At 40.3% G+C, this 18,355-nt stretch overlaps 1 protein-coding gene across 53 annotated transcripts in view; it reads right to left on the reverse strand.

Annotated features, from left to right (window-relative positions):
• Celf2 (CUGBP, Elav-like family member 2) overlaps positions 1-18,355 on the reverse strand; it is an 856,648-nt gene that overhangs the window by 56,381 nt on the left and 781,912 nt on the right. For 49 of the 53 annotated variants that reach the window (NM_001110231.1, NM_001110232.1, NM_001160292.1 and 46 more), the window contains 3 exons: positions 11,808-11,887; positions 7,950-8,108; positions 3,960-4,023 (listed from right to left, as the gene is read on the reverse strand). In NM_001110231.1, coding sequence (NP_001103701.1) covers positions 3,960-4,023; positions 7,950-8,108; positions 11,808-11,887 — 303 coding nt within the window. The remainder of the gene's footprint in view (positions 1-3,959; positions 4,024-7,949; positions 8,109-11,807; positions 11,888-18,355) is intronic. The other 4 variants (XM_030247364.1, XM_030247362.1, XM_030247360.1 and 1 more) reach the window with 1 other exon arrangement.

Below are 18,355 nucleotides of genomic sequence, written 5' to 3' on the forward strand. Positions count from 1 at the left end.
TAAAGTGGTTTGGGGAGGTTTGTATCCTAATTCATACCAGTCCATTTAATGGTGCTGGCTGTGGTCTCAACATAACATTTAACCTTTTTTGATTGCAGCATACTAAAGAGGTGATTTTGCCTTTTATACTCTTGGAACTGTGATTTTCTAAGGATCTAAGTTAAATGCAAATGTGAAGTGTTCCTCTTTTCTCATTAAACAATCTTCTAAGGTGCTGCTACCGTAGCCATGCAGAAGTTAAAGACCAAAGGCTACCTGGTCCTTGTTCTTTCTCCTTCACCTCAGGTATGCACTCTTAGGAAGATGCAGATCCCACACTTGCCAAATCTCAAAAATTCATTGAACAAACACTAGAGGTGAGTAGAATATCAATATGCTGTGTTAAAAGTTTTAAAAGGGAAAGTCAAATCAATGAAAAGAAGGCTCTTTCCCCTCACCTTCACAGAAGCAGAGTGAGTACACATAAAGGAGTTTAGCTGATGAAGAGTTGATTCTAAATCCATTTCTGCTATAAAACTCCTTATTTAGTAAAGGTTCTGTTTATAGAAATAATAAAAAATTTGTAGTTTCAAGGGAAAATGGTTAAGACTTTTCGAAGAAAACATATGGCTGATGTATAGTTACAGTATAAAGTATATAGCTCATCATACTATATACACTGAAGACAGAAGCCAAATGCATCTGGTTTGGGGAAAGAGCTTGGTTATATGAAATCACCCTTCAGAATGAACATTGTAAGGCCATTAGGAGAGACATACCATACCAAAGACAACATGATGGGGTCTTGAAGGGAGAGAGCCTTCTTATTAAAACCTGCTGTAGCTTCATTAGGAGAAGAGCTTGAAGATGGAAGGAGGGGACAGCCACCATATGCAGCATGATTTTTAGTTAAGGAAAGCCTTCAGATGCTCTGAACAACAAACGGGGTTTTCTGATTTCTATAGATTTTTCAGGAGGTGGTGGAAGTCCGACATCACGTGATTTAGTATAGCTTAGTGTAAGTGCCAAGATTCAGGCATTATTAAGTAGTACTTTAAACTAACCTTGCAGTGGCAAGAGGGAGGGCCTGCAAGCATACTGTATAGCATAGCCTCTTAACTATCCTAGGAAGCTCTAAGATTTGGCTTGATTTCTGTGACTGAGAGAGAAAGGAAACTAGCTACAGAGTCTATGGTCTAACAATTAGATTTTACTGATGCAATTATTTAGTAATATGTCATATAAAATTTATTTTTTTTTGGTTTTCTTTTTCTTTGCCTTGGTTCTCTCCTCAGATGAAAATGTTTTGCTCATATAAACAAACCAATTTAAAATCCCTATCTCCTGAGAGACCACTGTGCTCTGAAAGCTGCTCATAGACAAACAGTATTGGCTTCAAAATGTTCCACTCCTTGGTGCTATGATTCATGCACTTTTACTTTGTTAAACTTTCTGATGTTTTTCCTACCTTTAGACTACCAGTCATTCAAAAAACAGTTGAAAACCAGGTGTGGCTGGGAGTAAGTGACCTCTGGTCCTCTCAACTTTATTATGCTATGACTTCTACTGTGTTTGTTGTATATAATAAACTCTGTAACATGCTTTATATTAGACTATCTTCGAATTCTCAGTAACAACTATGACGGTAGTAACAATGGTTTTTCTGGTGTTTTTCAGTTTATATGGACAGCTAAAACTAAGTTTTGTAATTAAAAAAGTGGGCATTTGACTTGCGCTCTGCAGGGAATACATCCAAAATACAAATCTACATTGTAACTCACAAACAGCTTTTCATTCATCTGTTCAGAAATGGTCTCTAGCGCCTTTACAGGAGGACTGGCTGTGCCATTAAAGCACTGGGCAGGCCTTGCTCTCCAGCGTGCAGTGTGCCCTTGAGTGCTGAGCTGTTTGAGGAATGCGGGGACACTCTGGTGACTGGGATGAGAATGGCCCCATGGGTCGGTAAAAGGTAAGTGCAAAAAGTCAGCCCTACCAAAGGAAGCCCTACTGGGGACAAGACATTCCACTACTTTATTGAAAAAAACACACACTACCTAAATACTTAGAAAGATGAAACTTGATCACTCATATAAGCAAGAAGTACTTTTATAAAGCTACACAAAAAGTGGCATGCTGCCTATTTTTTAATACTTTAACTATCCGGGATGTGGCTCATAGTGGACTGTTCTGTATTTGATTTTCAGTATGTGCTAACTTAGTGTGGTGCATTCACCATGATGAAGGTTCAAGAAACAGGTATTTTGGGAACTCCAGAGCATTTACAAAGCATCTTTAAATTAGCTATCTGCTCTATGGCAGCTTTTAGGGGCACTCTTAGATAACCTCAGTTTTCAGATGAGCACAGAGCACATGTAGATGCTAATATCCTGACCTGTAGCTGGCATGGCAGAGGCACGCACATTCCAATGAAAACCGGGAAGGCATTCTGTCCACCTGGGAAGACACGCTAGGCAACAGCTGCAGGAAGAGGCAGCCTTGTCTGCACAATGCAGCTCTGGGAGTAGGGGAGCCCAAGGCTACCACTGAGGAAAACCCCTAATTTTGAATCTGCGTGGGTCTGTGCTACTAGAAGAGGAACAATTCTCCCACGTGGTCAAAAGGTGACCAACGTTAGCATGTATTTTAGCAGCTTATGACTGAGAGGTTTTTCTTTTCCTTTCAAAGCATAGGAATTCCCCTGAATGTTTTACTAATACCTCTCTAGTTTCCTTCACAGATTATAAATACACTAGCCATTAGCCAGTCAATGTGATTGTTAGTTCTAAGACCAGCATCCTAACACGACTTCTTAAATATAATTGCAATCATTTAACTATTTATCAATTTGAAATACATATTTTGAGTAATGTGGAAGCTGTATTACAGTGATAGCAGTAGATATGAATAAGTTATACAATCTGACGAATTGCCCTTACCTTGTGGACCACAATGGAAAACTGGGCTGTTACTCAGAGAACACAAGTGGAGAGAAACCTTTCAGAATAAACACCACCACCACCAAAACTAACTAAAGGCATATATTTGGAAAAAAATTAAGTGGAAAAGATGAGTCTCTATACTGACAGATAACTAAAACTGGTTTTTATTTTATACATGCGAATTTCATTTAACTAATTTGCAGTATCCTTAGTGAAAGAAAACTGATTCACTCTAACCCACCTCCCTCAGTCTCTTCCATGCCTTTCCCACACCTACCCTTTTGGACTCAAACAAGGAGAAAGCCTTCTCCTGATCCTCCTGCATTCTGGGTTCCTGCACACACTGCCTCTCTGGCCCTGAGCGAGGGTGGGTGTCAGCAAGAAAGGTGGCACAGGAGGGCTGACCTTTCACTAATCACTGTGTTGCTGCAGCTACTGGCACAGCTCATTATAAAAAGGAATCCTTCAATAAGCTGCTTTTCAAATCAGTAACACTTTGATTTTTCTGAGAACAAAGATTATACTTTCAGATAAAAGCCTGCGATGCACAGTTCTGTTAATTGGGTTTCAAGTTTAGAAAAGGCGCTGGGTTAGTTGTCATTATCAAGGGCCTACAAACTGTATCAAATGTATGCTGGTGATCTTGGCTTTTGTTATGGAGGTAAGAACATTTTTATTGATCACCTATTATTAAAATTTTTTAGAGATGTTAATTATTTCAACTATCCGTAAATATAGGAATATTGCCAGAAATCTCCCAGTCATCATTCCATTAACAAAAATCCCACAAATAACTAAAAGAATATATTCTGCAGCCTCCCTCCTAAGTGTTCTGCAGGGTGAGCTCTGACTGAGGATAAATGCAAAAGCAGGAAAACAGCTCTGAGCAGCTGACTGCAGCTTTAATGCCCAAGACACAGATGCTAGTTATCTGCTAACTGCTCTTTACTGTTTCCCTTCGGCTCCTTCCTTTATGGGTGGAAACAACCAACAATTCAGAAACTAGTATGGTCAAAGGGAATGGCATGTTTCATGACTTACCAGCCATTTGCTGAATGCCACTGAATGCACCCAGGTTGCTGGAGGAGGTGGCCTGCTGCAGAAGCTGCAAAAGAACACAAGAACTCAGTCAGAACAATGCGGAGCATTATATGGGGTACAAAATTAGTTTCCTTTATGTTTATATAGTTGGCTGCCATTCCTTGTTGACAGGCTGAAGGTGCCCAGAGTTGGAGGTGTAAATTCATACTAATGTCTAATCTCCATCGAAAAACACAGACACTAGGAACTAACACTGCTGCCTTAGAACAATTAATCTATTTACTTTTTTCAGAAATCAGGTGCTAAATTTTGAGACCAACAAAGCATGAGTAGTTCTATCTCTCTGCAGTCTCCTAGCTACTGTAACTTATCTGTCAATCAGAGTCCATTTTCTCCTCTCTTCTACTTTCCTTCCCAGCTCAGTTTTCCATTATTCTTTTGTTTGTTTGCTTATTAATTAATTAATTAATTAATTAATTATATGTAAGTACACTGTAGCTGTCTTCAGACGCACCAGAAGAGGGCATCAGATCTCTGTTACAGGTGGTTGTGAGCCACCATGTGGTTGCTGGGATTTGAACTTTGGACCTTTGGAAGAGCAGTCGGGTGCTCTTACCCCCTGAGCCATCTCACCAGCCCCCCCCTTTTTTTCCATTATTCTTTATTAAATGATATTCAAAAAGATTTATTCTTTAAGAATTTTATATATGTGTACAATATACTTTGACCACCATTTTCCTCCTCCGACTTCACTAATCCCTTCTATGTATCCCCCTTTGGATTTCATGTTTTCTCTTTTTAATATGTCACCCATATGCACATGGTGAATGGATGTGGGACCTCCCCTGGAGCACAGGCAACTTATCAGGGGCCATACACCAACAAAAAGAGGCTTTCTTTCCCCAAAGCCACCAAGGGCTAGCTTCTCAGCTGGAATCATGAGCATACATACTCAGAACAATGGTAAGAACCATAATGATTGCAGCCACAAAGCATCTATTTGTAGTTACAGTAACAGACACACGGCCAAGCAAGTGGACAATTATTCTTAAGATGGTCTTTACCAGCAGAAAAGACAAAGTATTTGTCAAAACCTGGAATTATCAGGTATGTATGCTCAATCTGTGTATTTTAGGTATGTCAAAATCTTTACAAAAAGATATTAATTAGTTTGCCTATGATAGTCTTCATTTTCTGTCTGCGTGCAGAATCAGTGGGTGTCACAGCATAAAGACACAAAGTTCCAGTTCTGAAATGTACTTGTTCACCTTTGCTGGAGTGCAAGCTAATTTAGAACCCATTCAAGACACTGAGTAGATGTAAAGAAATTTTTCTTTCTGTAAAGTAGATCAGTAAAGATAAAGTTTATCTGTAGGGACACATGCAGCTGCATACTCACAAGCCTGCTCTCAAAGTCACATAGCAAGTGGAGAACAGCAAGAGAAATGCGGAAACCTAGGGATTGTCTATTGTAATACAAGAAAAATCTTATTTTGGTTTGATTTGTTGAGTTTCTCATCCATTTGTATTTAAAGGTGGCAAACCCTGCTTTACAGTATATATTATTTTTTTTTCCCTTAAAGTTGTAAAATAGCCTTGAAGGTATCGCAAGGAGGCAGTAACACCTGCTGAGTTAACCAGAGGATCTGGAAAGTCAAGACACAAACAGGCTTGGACTCTGGCTTACCATGGAGTAGGGGGCACCTCGAAGGCCCATAGCACCTTCAGACAAGACTGTGGAGTGACAAGAGTGGAGAAGGATGCCTAAGACACACTGATATCAGGACATGAGAAAACCTATTCACAGCATATAGAATTGCAGTTCTATAAATGAGTAAGCTTTTTTTTTTTTCCAGGTAAGGAAAATACTTTTCAGATGGGGGTCATAGAAACACATAGAAGAGCTTTCTGTGAGCTGTGGAGCAAGGGAAATGTCATAATACTGGGACAGGTACCTATCTATGTCTTCGTTTTCAGAACTGGTAGAACAAGAATCTGGACTCATAGAAAGTATAAAAAGGCAAGCATGACGTCATCCTTGAATAAACATTTAGGTACCTATCATTAAGGTGACTTGTTAATGAAGTATATACCTCAGCAATAGAATATATAAATATGAAGGTATAATTCCAGGATTGTCTAGCTGCAGCCATAACGTCCACCCAAATGTGAGCTGAACAAGGATGACACCAACAGATATGCCAAGCTGGATGCGGAAAAACCTGTGAGGCTTCAACCCTCCATAAAAGCTAGAGGCAAGTGAAGAGAGCTGAGAGAGAGGCAAGTGAAGAGAGCTGGCTGAGGGAGAGGCAGGCCCTCCCAGGGAAGAGCACACTGATTGGCTGAGGGAGAGGCGGGCCCTCCCAGGGAAGAGCACACTGATTGGTTATCCAGTGCCACACAGCCCTGAAAAACACAGGTTCTACTTAGGACTACATATGTATATAGTTATGCATATAGACGTATAATAACAATAAAAAAGAGGCTATGAATTTGAAAGAGTGGGTATATGGGAGGAGTTGGAGGGAAGACAGGGAAGGGAAAGACAGAGTCTCAAAATTTTTTAAAAAGGTAAAACGTGAATTAGAACACTGATTACTTCTGGAAAAGAAGAAACGCTGGGGTGAGGATGGGAAACAGAGTAGCTCTAGGGTACAGGTTATGTTCTTCTTTTGGAAATAAAATCACTAGACAACAGACTAGAAAGAAAGCATGGCAGCACATATATGTACATTTAAGCAAGAATCCTGGCAAAGATACCCATGGTATCTTTAAGGAAAAGATAAACAGCCAAAAAAATGACAGTAAAGGTAGTCAAACTTTTACTGGTTGAAATGAAGACAGGAAAAAAAAGCATGATTCTCATCATTCATTCATTCATTCATTCATTCATTCACCCATTCTCTACTGAACAGCTCCTTCACATGACAGACTCTTCTAGGGAAGGAGGTGGTAGTGGTGGAGATAAAGCCTGAAAACCTAAGTTCCTTGAAGGCCCATAGACACTAGCAGCTGTGTGTTGAAGGTAAAGGCAGTTGGCCTCCTGGGGCTCCCTTCCTCATCTTCCCTTTCAGAGCAGAAGGGAAGAGGGTCTTATAAAACGGTATAGCTTTGGCTACAGAGTAAAGCCCATGGATGATATGCTCCTGTACAATGTAAAGTGACAGAATTAGAAAGAACATGCACATGTCCTTGCTAACACTCTCAGAATAAAAGGTGTCATTAATAAACATGCTGCATGGAGTTTAGGTTTCCAAACAGTCAAGTGAAGCAGAGAAGCAGGCCACTCACTGCTTCCCAGCCCACAAGGGCAGTTTCTACAAAGGCTGCCACTCACAGCTGCTGCATGGTTCCAAGTCCATGCCTGGGCTCGCTCTTCAGTTTGCTTACATCCTAAGAGAGGGACTGTTGTAAGTTCTGGCCACTGTATTTCAATAAAGACAATGGCAAAGAGAGATGATTAATATAAAGGAAACAGTCAGAACCTGAAAAATCTAAGAGATGGCTCAGAGAGCTGAGTCTGTTTGGCCTACAAAGGAAAGAGTAGAGCCATCCATTAATCCTGCTTCACAGGGAAAGACCCAGGATGAAGACGGGAGTCTTCCTCACTAGTAGGGTAGTATTAACCTGTCAGCTGGTAGCTCTCAGCCGATTCTCCCGGAATCTATAGAATCTAAAGTTTAGATCACAGTTTTCAAGTAGGCAGCACTTCTAGCACTGGATTTTTACTGTGCCTTAAAATACTGTTTACAAGTCTAGTGGACTGAGTTTTGGTCAGTTGCCAACAGGCCAAAGTTAAGTTAGGCACATTTTTATGCTAATCAATTTGATTAATAAAATCCTGCCCTAATGCTGATTTCATAATTTCTGGGACTCAAAATGTATAGAAAGTAAAATTTTGTCATACTTAAAAGTAGCTTTTGATAGCTTTGGACTTGGTGTTCTGTTCCTTCATGGATCTCACAGAAACCCACGTTCTTGGGCACTTACCGCCAGGTACTGCGGGGTAAGTCCACCCAGTCCTGTTAGGTTCCCCCAAGTGGCAGTGTTGAGCTGTTGCATCTGCTGTGCAAGCTGCTGCTGGAGGCGCCTTTGCTCTTTGTCCTTCTGAGTGTCAGCAAACTTCACCACGATTGGTGAAGAGCAGCCCTGTGGGCAGACATTGGAAAGTGAAGACAGGGTACAGCCTGATTGAATCCCTCTGTAATGTTCAGTCGCCACTGGATTTATCTTTCTTAGCTATCCTGGAGCACATGGAATGGTCTGGAATGGTTTTAGATGGTTTGATAGTCCGTCTTCTCTGAATGTACCATCAACAGAAAACTCCATATCCTGCCACTGATGTCTTTAAAGGGGCCTGTTGCTGAAGCCACTTGTTTTCTGGGTTTGATTAGTACACTGTCTCCTCTCTTCACATGTCTTCCTTCAGCTTCCTTCAGAACTTCCCTCAAGATAGAGACCTTATCTTTAATTAAGCTTCATGGTTTGCTTGACTTAAAGATAACCTTGTCATCATGTGTCTGCTATTTCCATATATGGGTAGAGCATAAAGGGACAGAAATCACAATTGGAGTGAAAATAATATCACTCATTTTTACCATTCGTTTATTTTCAGCTACGTATTTCTGAACACTGGAACAGTGAAAATAGTTTTGACACAATAAAATAAAGAAGTGAGTTTCATTTCTCTCTGAAGGACAGAGAATTGGGAAACTAGGCACTGATTAAAGTAATTATGCACATGGTCTCAGGGAGGTCTCTTTTCCTCCGTCCATGTCACTTCTGTTCTGTCCAAAGTCCCCAGAGCAAACCAAAAGAGTCAGAAGCACACCCTGTCTAGTCAAAGCGGTGGATCTTAAAGTATCAGTCTGCCCAGCTCCTTCTCTAGTCATCTCACCATTTGACAAGTCTCATTCAGTTCTCATTTCCTTTAAAAGGTAAGGAGTACGAATAGTGAGAAAGAAATGGTCAAAGGTCACATAATAAAGTAAATTAATGTTGACTTAGATATTGTCTTTGGGAAAATATCAGCCTAGTACTTCAAACAGAATGGTCCTATCCCAAGCACCTTCAGAGCATCTGCCTCTGGTAAGGACTCAGCTGAAAAGCACCCCTCGCCCCCAGCCTTTTCTTGTCCTTGGTATGGCCAAGGAGCACGTGCTGTCACTATTTTCTTACATTCTGTGGAGCTTTCTAAAAGGTATGTCTACCTAAGTGACTAAACAAAATCTTATTGTGTGATAATAGACTTCTCTCACAAAAGATATATTCCTATTTAAATGAACTTTTTCCTTCTTTTCCCGTTAGGTCATTTTTTCTTTTAAGATACAAGCTTGCCTATTTTCCTTTATCACTTTGGTTAGTTACTGAGAATTTAGCTATGGATTACATTAGGCTATCAAGTCTGTTAGTTAAGAAAGTAAAAAAAAAGACCTAAGTGTTTCAGTGTAGAAGCTCTAATCAACCTAAAGCTCTGATAGGCAGAATCACAGGACAGAATGTTAAATGACAATAAATTATATAATAATAACATTTCCGCCATTAAAAAATCCAATACATTTTTATCTGCTTCATATTTCAGTACTTTACTATTTCTTAAGAGAGAGCAAAATATTCTGAACATGAAAATAACACAGAGGTTCTGCATGGAGAGTGTTCTACTGCTGCACCAAGTGTCCTATGACAAACACCAGCATCTTCTAATAGTGCATTTATTGGTTTCTCATTCTTAAATGTGAAAAAGGACACTTGCAGCTTTAAAAGTGACCCGTTTAAGTCATGAGAGAAAAACAAGTGGGGATCATGTAGGAAAAAAAAAGGGAAACAGATACTATATGCATGTTCTAAAAACAAATCTTTGAACATTCACATCATTGTAAGTTAAATAATACTGTCTTGCTTAAAGATGCATACCAAAGTCCTGAAAACAATGTAATCAGTTAAAACTCAAGCAAACGTCTGTAGCTGTATGGTTACAGTAGAACTTCGTGGTATGTAATGTTCTATTCAGAGGTCAGAATTTGTAAGTGGGACCAAGGGTCTTCTGTTTAAGCATGGGTATCCAGTTGTAAAGAGGAGCATACTAACTGTAATCTGAAGAACATGCCCGTGCCAGCCTCACAGGGTTCTTGGCACGGACGCCTCCCATGGTTTGGTCATGCCCACTTCTGCCTTGGATCCTGAGCTCTGGGGCAATAGAACTGAGACTCAGACCATGTCAGCACTCTCTATGAACTCATGTGGGGATGGCAGCTCTTTTAAGTGTCAAAAGAACTTTAAAACCTTATTGGGGAGATCAATTTTGGTATACATTCCTCAATTATAGGAAATAAAAATAGCTAAATACATATATGTAAATAAGTATATATGAGGACTTTTTTTTTTTTTTAAACAGCACTTTCATTTTAATGACTGAGCTGAAAAACAGCTGGAAATCCACACATCTGGAGCAGCCTACAAGTAAAAGTAAGCCAGAACATGGAGAATGTGACGGCAAGGTAGACAAAATTGGAATCCTGCTTATTATTTTCTACCATGTTCAATTTTCACCTGAGCTTGCCTTCAGGTAGGGGGGTGGGATTGTCCTAAAAATGCATTGCACTGCAAGGAAAACACATTAATTATATATATTAGGAATATCAAAGGCAAATGAATGTTCAAAAAAGACAATAGGCTTTGCAATGCTGATGTCACAACTCAAAAAAGTACAGTAAACACTTAATGACAATGCCATGCACACCCCTCCCAACCCTTCCACCCTCCTTCTGAATTAATATAAAGAAGTTTCCCATAGAACATGACGCATAATGATCACTTAGCTCCCAGCATGCTTTGGAAGATGCAGCATTGCAAAAAACAAACAAACAAACAAACAATCAAACAAACCAAAAAATAAAATCCCAATCAAAGGGGAATTTCAAAAAAAGAAGCTCAAACAATTACTATTTTTTTGCACATTAAATAAAATTGCAAAAAAAATTGTTCAAATAGGAAAACACAGCTTCATATAACAGCATAAGGCCACCACCTCTGGAGAAAGTCACCCATACACAGACACAGTATACGTAACACGGCAGCACATGCACTCTCAAATGATCCTATCAGACAAGACAGAGTTAGTGATGGCATGTCACTTTTGGAATGTTCTTGTGCAGAATTCTGAATCACAGAGCGAGCACAGAGAGCGTGCATCTCCACCTGTGGCATATTTCACATTGCTGAGTCTCCTGTTCCTTCAGTCACAACCTTTTAGGAGGTTGGATTGAAGCATGGACATTTCTTTGTTCACCTTTGAGTAAGGGGACCAATCTGATTATTCAGGAGACTGAAAATTAACATTTCACTGATAAATAGGAGAATTATTAACTTTCTTCAAAATTCTTGAGATGAAAAGAGTCTGTTTGAGTATATTAAGATCTGTAATAGGTGAATTGTTCCAGTAGGGACCTGAGGTGGATGTTGTTAGTATAGTCCATACCAGCCCTGTTGTGGGGTATATATTCAGTCCTCTAGGTCCACAATGACATTTTGCATTGAGTGCCTCATATCTCAGAACCTGTGTTACTCCAATAAAGGCTCAAAAGACAGCTGTAGGGCAGGTGGAAGGTCTCACTAAAGTACATTTCCAGTCATGAGGGGGAAATGCAAGTGGAAAGAGAGAAGAGGGAACGAAGTGAGGAGGGAAACAGAGAGAGAAAGAGAGGGGGATGAATATGAGTGAATGAAAAGCGGACCGGTGAGAGCTTAGGTCTGTGATTGTCATGTGAACAATCCACACAGGAGAGAACTGCTTTACCATTCCCCATCATTTGCACAAAGAAAACAAAGAAAGGGCAGATGATACAGTACCTCCATGGTCTGAGACTGATGCATGGCTTTGATTGCATTCTGTGCCATTGCCCTTGTAGAAAATGTGACAAACGCACAGCCTGTGGGAAACAAGGGGACAGGGAGCAGGAAAGACAAAAAACAACAAGACAAAAGGGTTGGACGCTTGTTAAACCAACACAGTCTACGAGAACTGCCACAAGACCACACTGTTCTCAGTAGTACATAAAAGTAAACAGCTTCTCTCTTTGGTTTTAGCTTAGTTTGTTTTTTATTCACAGTCCTGAATTGCTAATCTGACCAAAGAAGAACAATTTATTCATTAGCTTTTTTTTTTTTTTAAAAGGGAACTAGGGAGAACGTTACATTTTTTTTTTCCCAAAAGGTTTGAAAGTAGCAAAAGGTAACTTCCATTTTCTAAGTTAAAAGTGGGCTACTTTATATCTCCTCCTTGGCTGATGCTCTCTACATTGACAGCATGCATACACTGTACATATGACTTTGTATTTCAAAATGCATCACTGAATTTTACGAAATAAAGAATTCATCATACCAAGGGCAAATTAGCAAATAAATTTCAAGAGCTCAAAATGTTAACAAATAAATATATCTAATTCATCTTGGAGAGTTAAAAACATATAAATATAAATTGATGCTATTCAAATGTAAACAAATATACCAAATCTATTACAAAGCAGTAATTACTAATTATTAAAACAAACTATTACTCTGAGAAAAAATCAACAGTGCATATGAAATAAATTACAAAAACTGTAATTTGTACAAAATTCTCATGACTTTGGAAGTTGTAACTTTTCTGAAAGGAATGAGAGATTTGACCTAAAGTTTAACACACACAAGACAATGTACATTTCTCTGAACATCTACGAGATCTATAAAGCTTCCTGTGTTTATTTTATCTAGTGCTGTAAGATAGCTAGCATCCATAGCTATGGATTCCTGCTTCAGATGGCAGCATTGGCCACCATGCAGGCCACCACTTGAAGTACTTGGCTCATTGCTCTTTGTACAATAAAAACACTGCCTTGTGAAATTTACATTTTATTCATCATGTACCCTTGGGCTTGTTAGAGAAAAAGGCTGTGAAATTAATGCAGATTTAGGCTGATTTTATAATAATACCACAGCACACTAAAAGCTTAGCTAAAGCAATGCAGACTTATTTCATTTATGATCTCTAATGACTTTAAAAGTGCATTGATTTTCTAGCTTCTTTAGCCTTGCACAGTTTGAACTTAGGTATCAGCGAATAATTTAGTGTTCCACTCAATTTCCTCAAAACATTATTATTATTACTACTTAAAAGATTTCCAAATGAAGCAGATCTAAACACTGAGAGGCGGAAGCTCATTGTCATCTCACAGCAAATGCATGAAAACAGAATCCTGCCATCAGCACGATGAGATTGTTGCCCCTGTGGCCAATAAACAAAACAGAACATTCTACATTCAAACAACCAGCAGATTGCTTGGTTTATGTAAATTAGCCAGTCATAAATATATTTTTTTCTTTTGTCTTGTACTATGTACCTGGTGAGAATATCAAACCAATATTGCTATAGTGCCTTCTAATCAAACAGCTAGGAGAAAGCAGTACCTGTCCACCATCCCCAGTACACAATGGCATCTAGTCATAAAAGGAGCTAAATGCGTATTGTTTTGCCACATGGTATGAAAAGTTCCTAGAATACAGGGAGGTCATCCCACATCCCCCATTAGTTGAGAAGATCTTAAGAAGCAAGCACCAAGTCCAGCGTGAGTACTGAGCTGGTGCTTGCAGTTCTCTGACAGACAGCAGTGACAAAGCCTCCTATTTAAACATGTTGCATGTGCCTAGACAGGACTGGAGCACGGCATCCACAGAAACAATGGCCTTTTCTCTCTCTCAGGTGTCTAGACCACATGCGTAACAGTGTATGAGAGATGACAGTGCCTCCGCTGGACTCCATATTGATATTAAGGTCTGAAATTATAGCCTTAAATTTATCATGTTTCAAAGTAATACGGCCTCAGAATGATTATCACTAAAATTACAGAGGAAATAAAACAAGAGATTTTAATTTTTCCACTTCTTGCCTTGAGACTACACTGAAGGCCAAACCCTGTAGCAGAGATCTGTCTGAAAGCATATGAAGCAGGGACTAGATCTGCTTTAATGGTCACGGAGACTGTTATATTCACTTCGTTTGCTCATAGTATGTAAGGAATGTGTGCCAAGCTGACACTTTCCAAATGGAGGTTAAAAATGCATAAGAAACATGTAAAATGTCAATAAGAATCAATAAGGCAAGCTTACTCACTTATCACAATTTCACATAAGTAACTTGTAAGTAACCATTGTGAGAAAGATAAAGCAATTAGCAGGCATAATAAAATCTCTACCATTTCAAACCACTGCCCTCTGCAATTAAAAACCCGAACAGTGCTTCTAATTTTACAATACTAACCCATTCAAAAAATGATCTGTCAAATGTGATGGCTTCCTTAACCTTTTTATTCTACTGGCAGTGTGCGGGAAAAGAGAGAAGCCGTCTCCTTAGGGGCTTCTGTCAAATTCTTTACTGTGTGCTGTACTCAATTAGGAGGAAAAAAATGTGTCGTTTAAAAAGTGGGAATGCATGGTGAAGAATTTTACTCTGTATGCAGTTAAGCAACTTGGGAGTCAACTGGTGTTTGGAATAGTGAATCTTGTTAACCTTTGTAATTTCTATCACAAGAGGCTGTGGTAGTTATATGGATAAATTCTAAGTTCTTTCCAATGCAAGTACAGACATGGTAGTGGCTCCAGCCCCAGGTCTCTAAAGTGTGACTCTATCAACATAGGAGCATAGGAGCTCTACTATGAAAACTGGCCTGTGCCTTTCTACAGCTGAGTCAGAAGGCTTTCCACTGGGCAGAAGTACCTCAGTCTCAACCAGTCCTCCCTTCTGCATGAAGTGGCGCTGACTGAGCCCTTACAGGACAGCGCCTTAGCTATTTAGGACTGTAAATGTACCAGCTTGGCAACTAGTCCTCTTGTAACTGACTTCAATGCCAGAGAAATCAGACTGGAGGAAAAAAATACACATTTCTCATTTCTGGTTTGGATATAGTATCATATATGCACACCACTGTCTTAAAACTGCCAAAAACATATAAAAGAAAAACACATTTTGTGGCTAACTTGTAGTTACGTGTAATGATTGTCTCCCCTTTGAGAATGTCAGAGATTACTACTAGGAATGAGGAATGGAATTTTTCTTATTTCAGTGAGACTGCCTTCTTGCTGCTAAGACAGAGATGACTGACCAGGGAAAGGCTTCTTTAAAGAGCTTTCCTCCTACAGACAGGATCTAAGGAAAGCTCAAAGCCCTCTTCATAGAGGGTGGAGTGCTTGGGATAGATCTACCACACTCGCCATTTCAATAAAAAAGGCATCTTTCCCCATTTCTTTTCTTTTTCCAAGACAGGGTTTTTCTCTGTACTGGAACTTGCTCTGTAGAATAGACTGACCTTGAACTCAAGAGATCTGCTGGTCTCTGCCTCCCATGTGTGCCACCACCACCCACTAATAGGGGTCAAGAGAATTTTATAGAACTAAATGAATTCTTGCTCCAAATAAAAGGACCAAAACCCAAAGCCAAAGAAACCCCAAAGTTAGAAGTCCTTTTAAAAGCCTGAAGGATGCCAGGGTCTCTTGTTCTTGTGCCTCTTTCAAAGGGGCACAGAGCTTGTGTATCTCAAATAGAAGAACATGACTTAAGTTACTGTGCGGCATGAAGGAGGCTTCAAAGGAGGAATAGTTACTTACAGATTAATTATCACCTGACAAAGGATGACTGCAGCCAATGTTTGCTGTGTCTTTCTGCACTGGCCGGGAGGTCAATCACACAGTACCACATAACACTTGGGCACGTGCATTAGTGATCTAATCTGTCAGTGTTGGGTTAGGATATTGAAAACATTAACACATCAATCATTTATCTATGGCATCTGAATTTGGGTCAGACTAGGACCCACTTAGCAGCTGGAAGATCTCATCACTTACATGGGGCTGGAAGATTATTTGGAACAAGACGGCATAATGTAGTCAGTATTCCAAGAGACATGTGATGAAAGTTTACAATGCAGATGAATATTTAGGTACTGGGTGGACAAAACCAAACTGATCAATACAGTCTAGTCCATACACCTGTACTGATCATTCAAAAGCCCTATCTTAATATACTGCTTGAATACAAACAAGGAACAAACGAGGACTTAACTGCTAAGCCCTGTCTGTGCTCGTCCCTGAAAATATTCATATGTCAAGGGTCTAGGCAGGGGAATTCTGGAACACAGCTGGAGTACTCTTATACAAGGAGAAAGAAAGCTACCGTAAGTGGTAGTGAAGATTCTATGACAGTTTGTGGGAAAGAACAAAGAAATGAGCTTTTTCTACTGACTCTTCAGCTGTTACTGTGCACTCTCACAGGTCAGACCTCAGCAACCTTCGTACTGTAGGCATCAGTGAGAACATGTCTACTTAAGTTCAACGTCCTAAGGTAACACTCTTAAACATGTACATTTGCTGTGGATGCTTCCAGCTTGCTGTTGAGCATAAATGTCTCACTGGAAATGCCACAGATGGGTTGTGGTGGCCTACTTGTTTTCTCCTGGAGAGCTGTCAGGTGTCTGGGAGGTGCAGCTGTCCTTGCACAATGGTGTAGCTATTGATGTGAAGCTGCCTGAAAGTGATGAGCCACATGCTTTCAGAAACAGGAGAGGCAGCAGAGTGAGTGATCGTCCCCAGTGGAGGAAAGACCTTAGATTTGGCATACTGCCCTTTGTATGGATGAGCCAGAATATTTGGTAGGGAGTTCTATGTGAGTGGCAAGTTGTTTCCATTTAGACAGTTAACAACTGTTTCCTGAGAGTGTCTGTCCTAGGACATGGACTAGTGACAGTGAGGTTTGAGTTTTGTTCTCCCCATCCCCCAAGGATAATGGCTCTGATAGAAAGTATAAATCGGCCTCGATAGGCACTGAGTCCTGCAGCTTTCAGGTCTCTATGCTGATGAGTGGTGTCCTAAGTCAACATGTCTGAGGAGCCTTGGCAGTGCACTGGCAGCAGAAAAGTGTGTGTCCTTCTTCTCTCACAGGTCAGCATTAGTTCCCAGTCACTGGCTCCTCCCACACCTACTGTCTGGATGGGCGCATAGAGACCATGAGTGCAAAGCTGTGTGCTAGCTTCCTGCCTTCCTGATGCTTGGCTTAGACAGCTAGGAAATGACCCTCTGGCTCACTGCCTCTGCCATGCAGGGAAGGAAAGTGGGTTGAAATGTTTCAGGAGGAATCCAAATGGCTGATGTGGCAGAGGTGGAGTGGTAGGGGACTACCACCAATCTTGGTAGTCTCTGCTTGACTAATCTTCATATTTATAGGTGAAATGTGTAAACCCAGACTAAAGGTAAGTGGCTAACCCCCCCCCCCCCCGACTGCACCTTACCTCTGTCATCATTAACTGTCTACCGTAGAAACAGTCTTACTGAGTAGTCGATACCCTGGTTCATATAAGGTACTCCAGAGCAGCCATGCTTTCATTTCACTTGATTTTTGTTTGTTATTAGTTTTTCAGCAGCTGAGCTAGCAACAGACACTGAGGGAAAAAATGCCAAGTGCCTTTCATCTGGAGTATCACTAGTGGGAGACATTTACTAATATTTTATTGAAAACTGAAATTCCTTTGAGAATAAAATCGTACCATGAAAGAGAATTATTCTTTTATCAAATACAGTGATTGAGGAGCAGGACCTGTGGCCAGAAGTCCCTAGGTCCTACTGACTGAAAAACGTACACTGTCTGTCTTTGTATTTCAGAAAGAATGGTTATAAATGAGTATTTTACTTTTTCTAAGAGGGAATTTTCACTAGTTTACCAGAATTATTTTTGTGTTTAACGATGAGGTGGTATTCTCTTCTTTACATTGAGCACATCCATTTATGACATCAAAAAATTCCTGACAAGGCTCCTATAGCTTACTATAGGAAGCGTTGGTTAATCAACTGAACAGCAGAGCAAAGTGGCTAAGTTCTGCTACTGAGCAGTGAGTGTTCTGCTCTTTCCTATGAACAGTAATGTAACCTAAAGACACACAGAGCCCGCTTTCAACCCGCTCTCGCTTTCCTTCCCTGCATGGCAGAGGCAGTGAGCCAGAGGGTCATTTCCTAGCTGTCTAAGCCAAGCATCAGGAAGGCAGGAAGCTAGCACACAGCTTTGCACTCATGGTCTCTATGCGCCCATCCAGACAGTAGGTGTGGGAGGAGCCAGTGACTGGGAACTAATGCTGCCCTGTGAGAGAAGAAGGACACACACTTTCCTGCTGTCAGCTTCTGAATGGGTAAATTACGAGACAGAAATAGGAAAGCAAATGGACTAAGGTTCAAATTCTGGGACTGAAAGTTAAGTCTCACTGACCCCTGAGCAACTATAAACTCCACTCTAATTTAAATTTCCCTGCCTCCCTCTCTTTTTCTGTCATCTTCATGCTCCCTGCATTCCTTGTCTCAGGTACTAAGTCTGTTGTTCAAGG

This window comes from Mus musculus, chromosome 2 (assembly GCF_000001635.26).
Source record: "Mus musculus strain C57BL/6J chromosome 2, GRCm38.p6 C57BL/6J".
Classification (NCBI taxonomy): domain Eukaryota; kingdom Metazoa; phylum Chordata; class Mammalia; order Rodentia; family Muridae; genus Mus; species Mus musculus.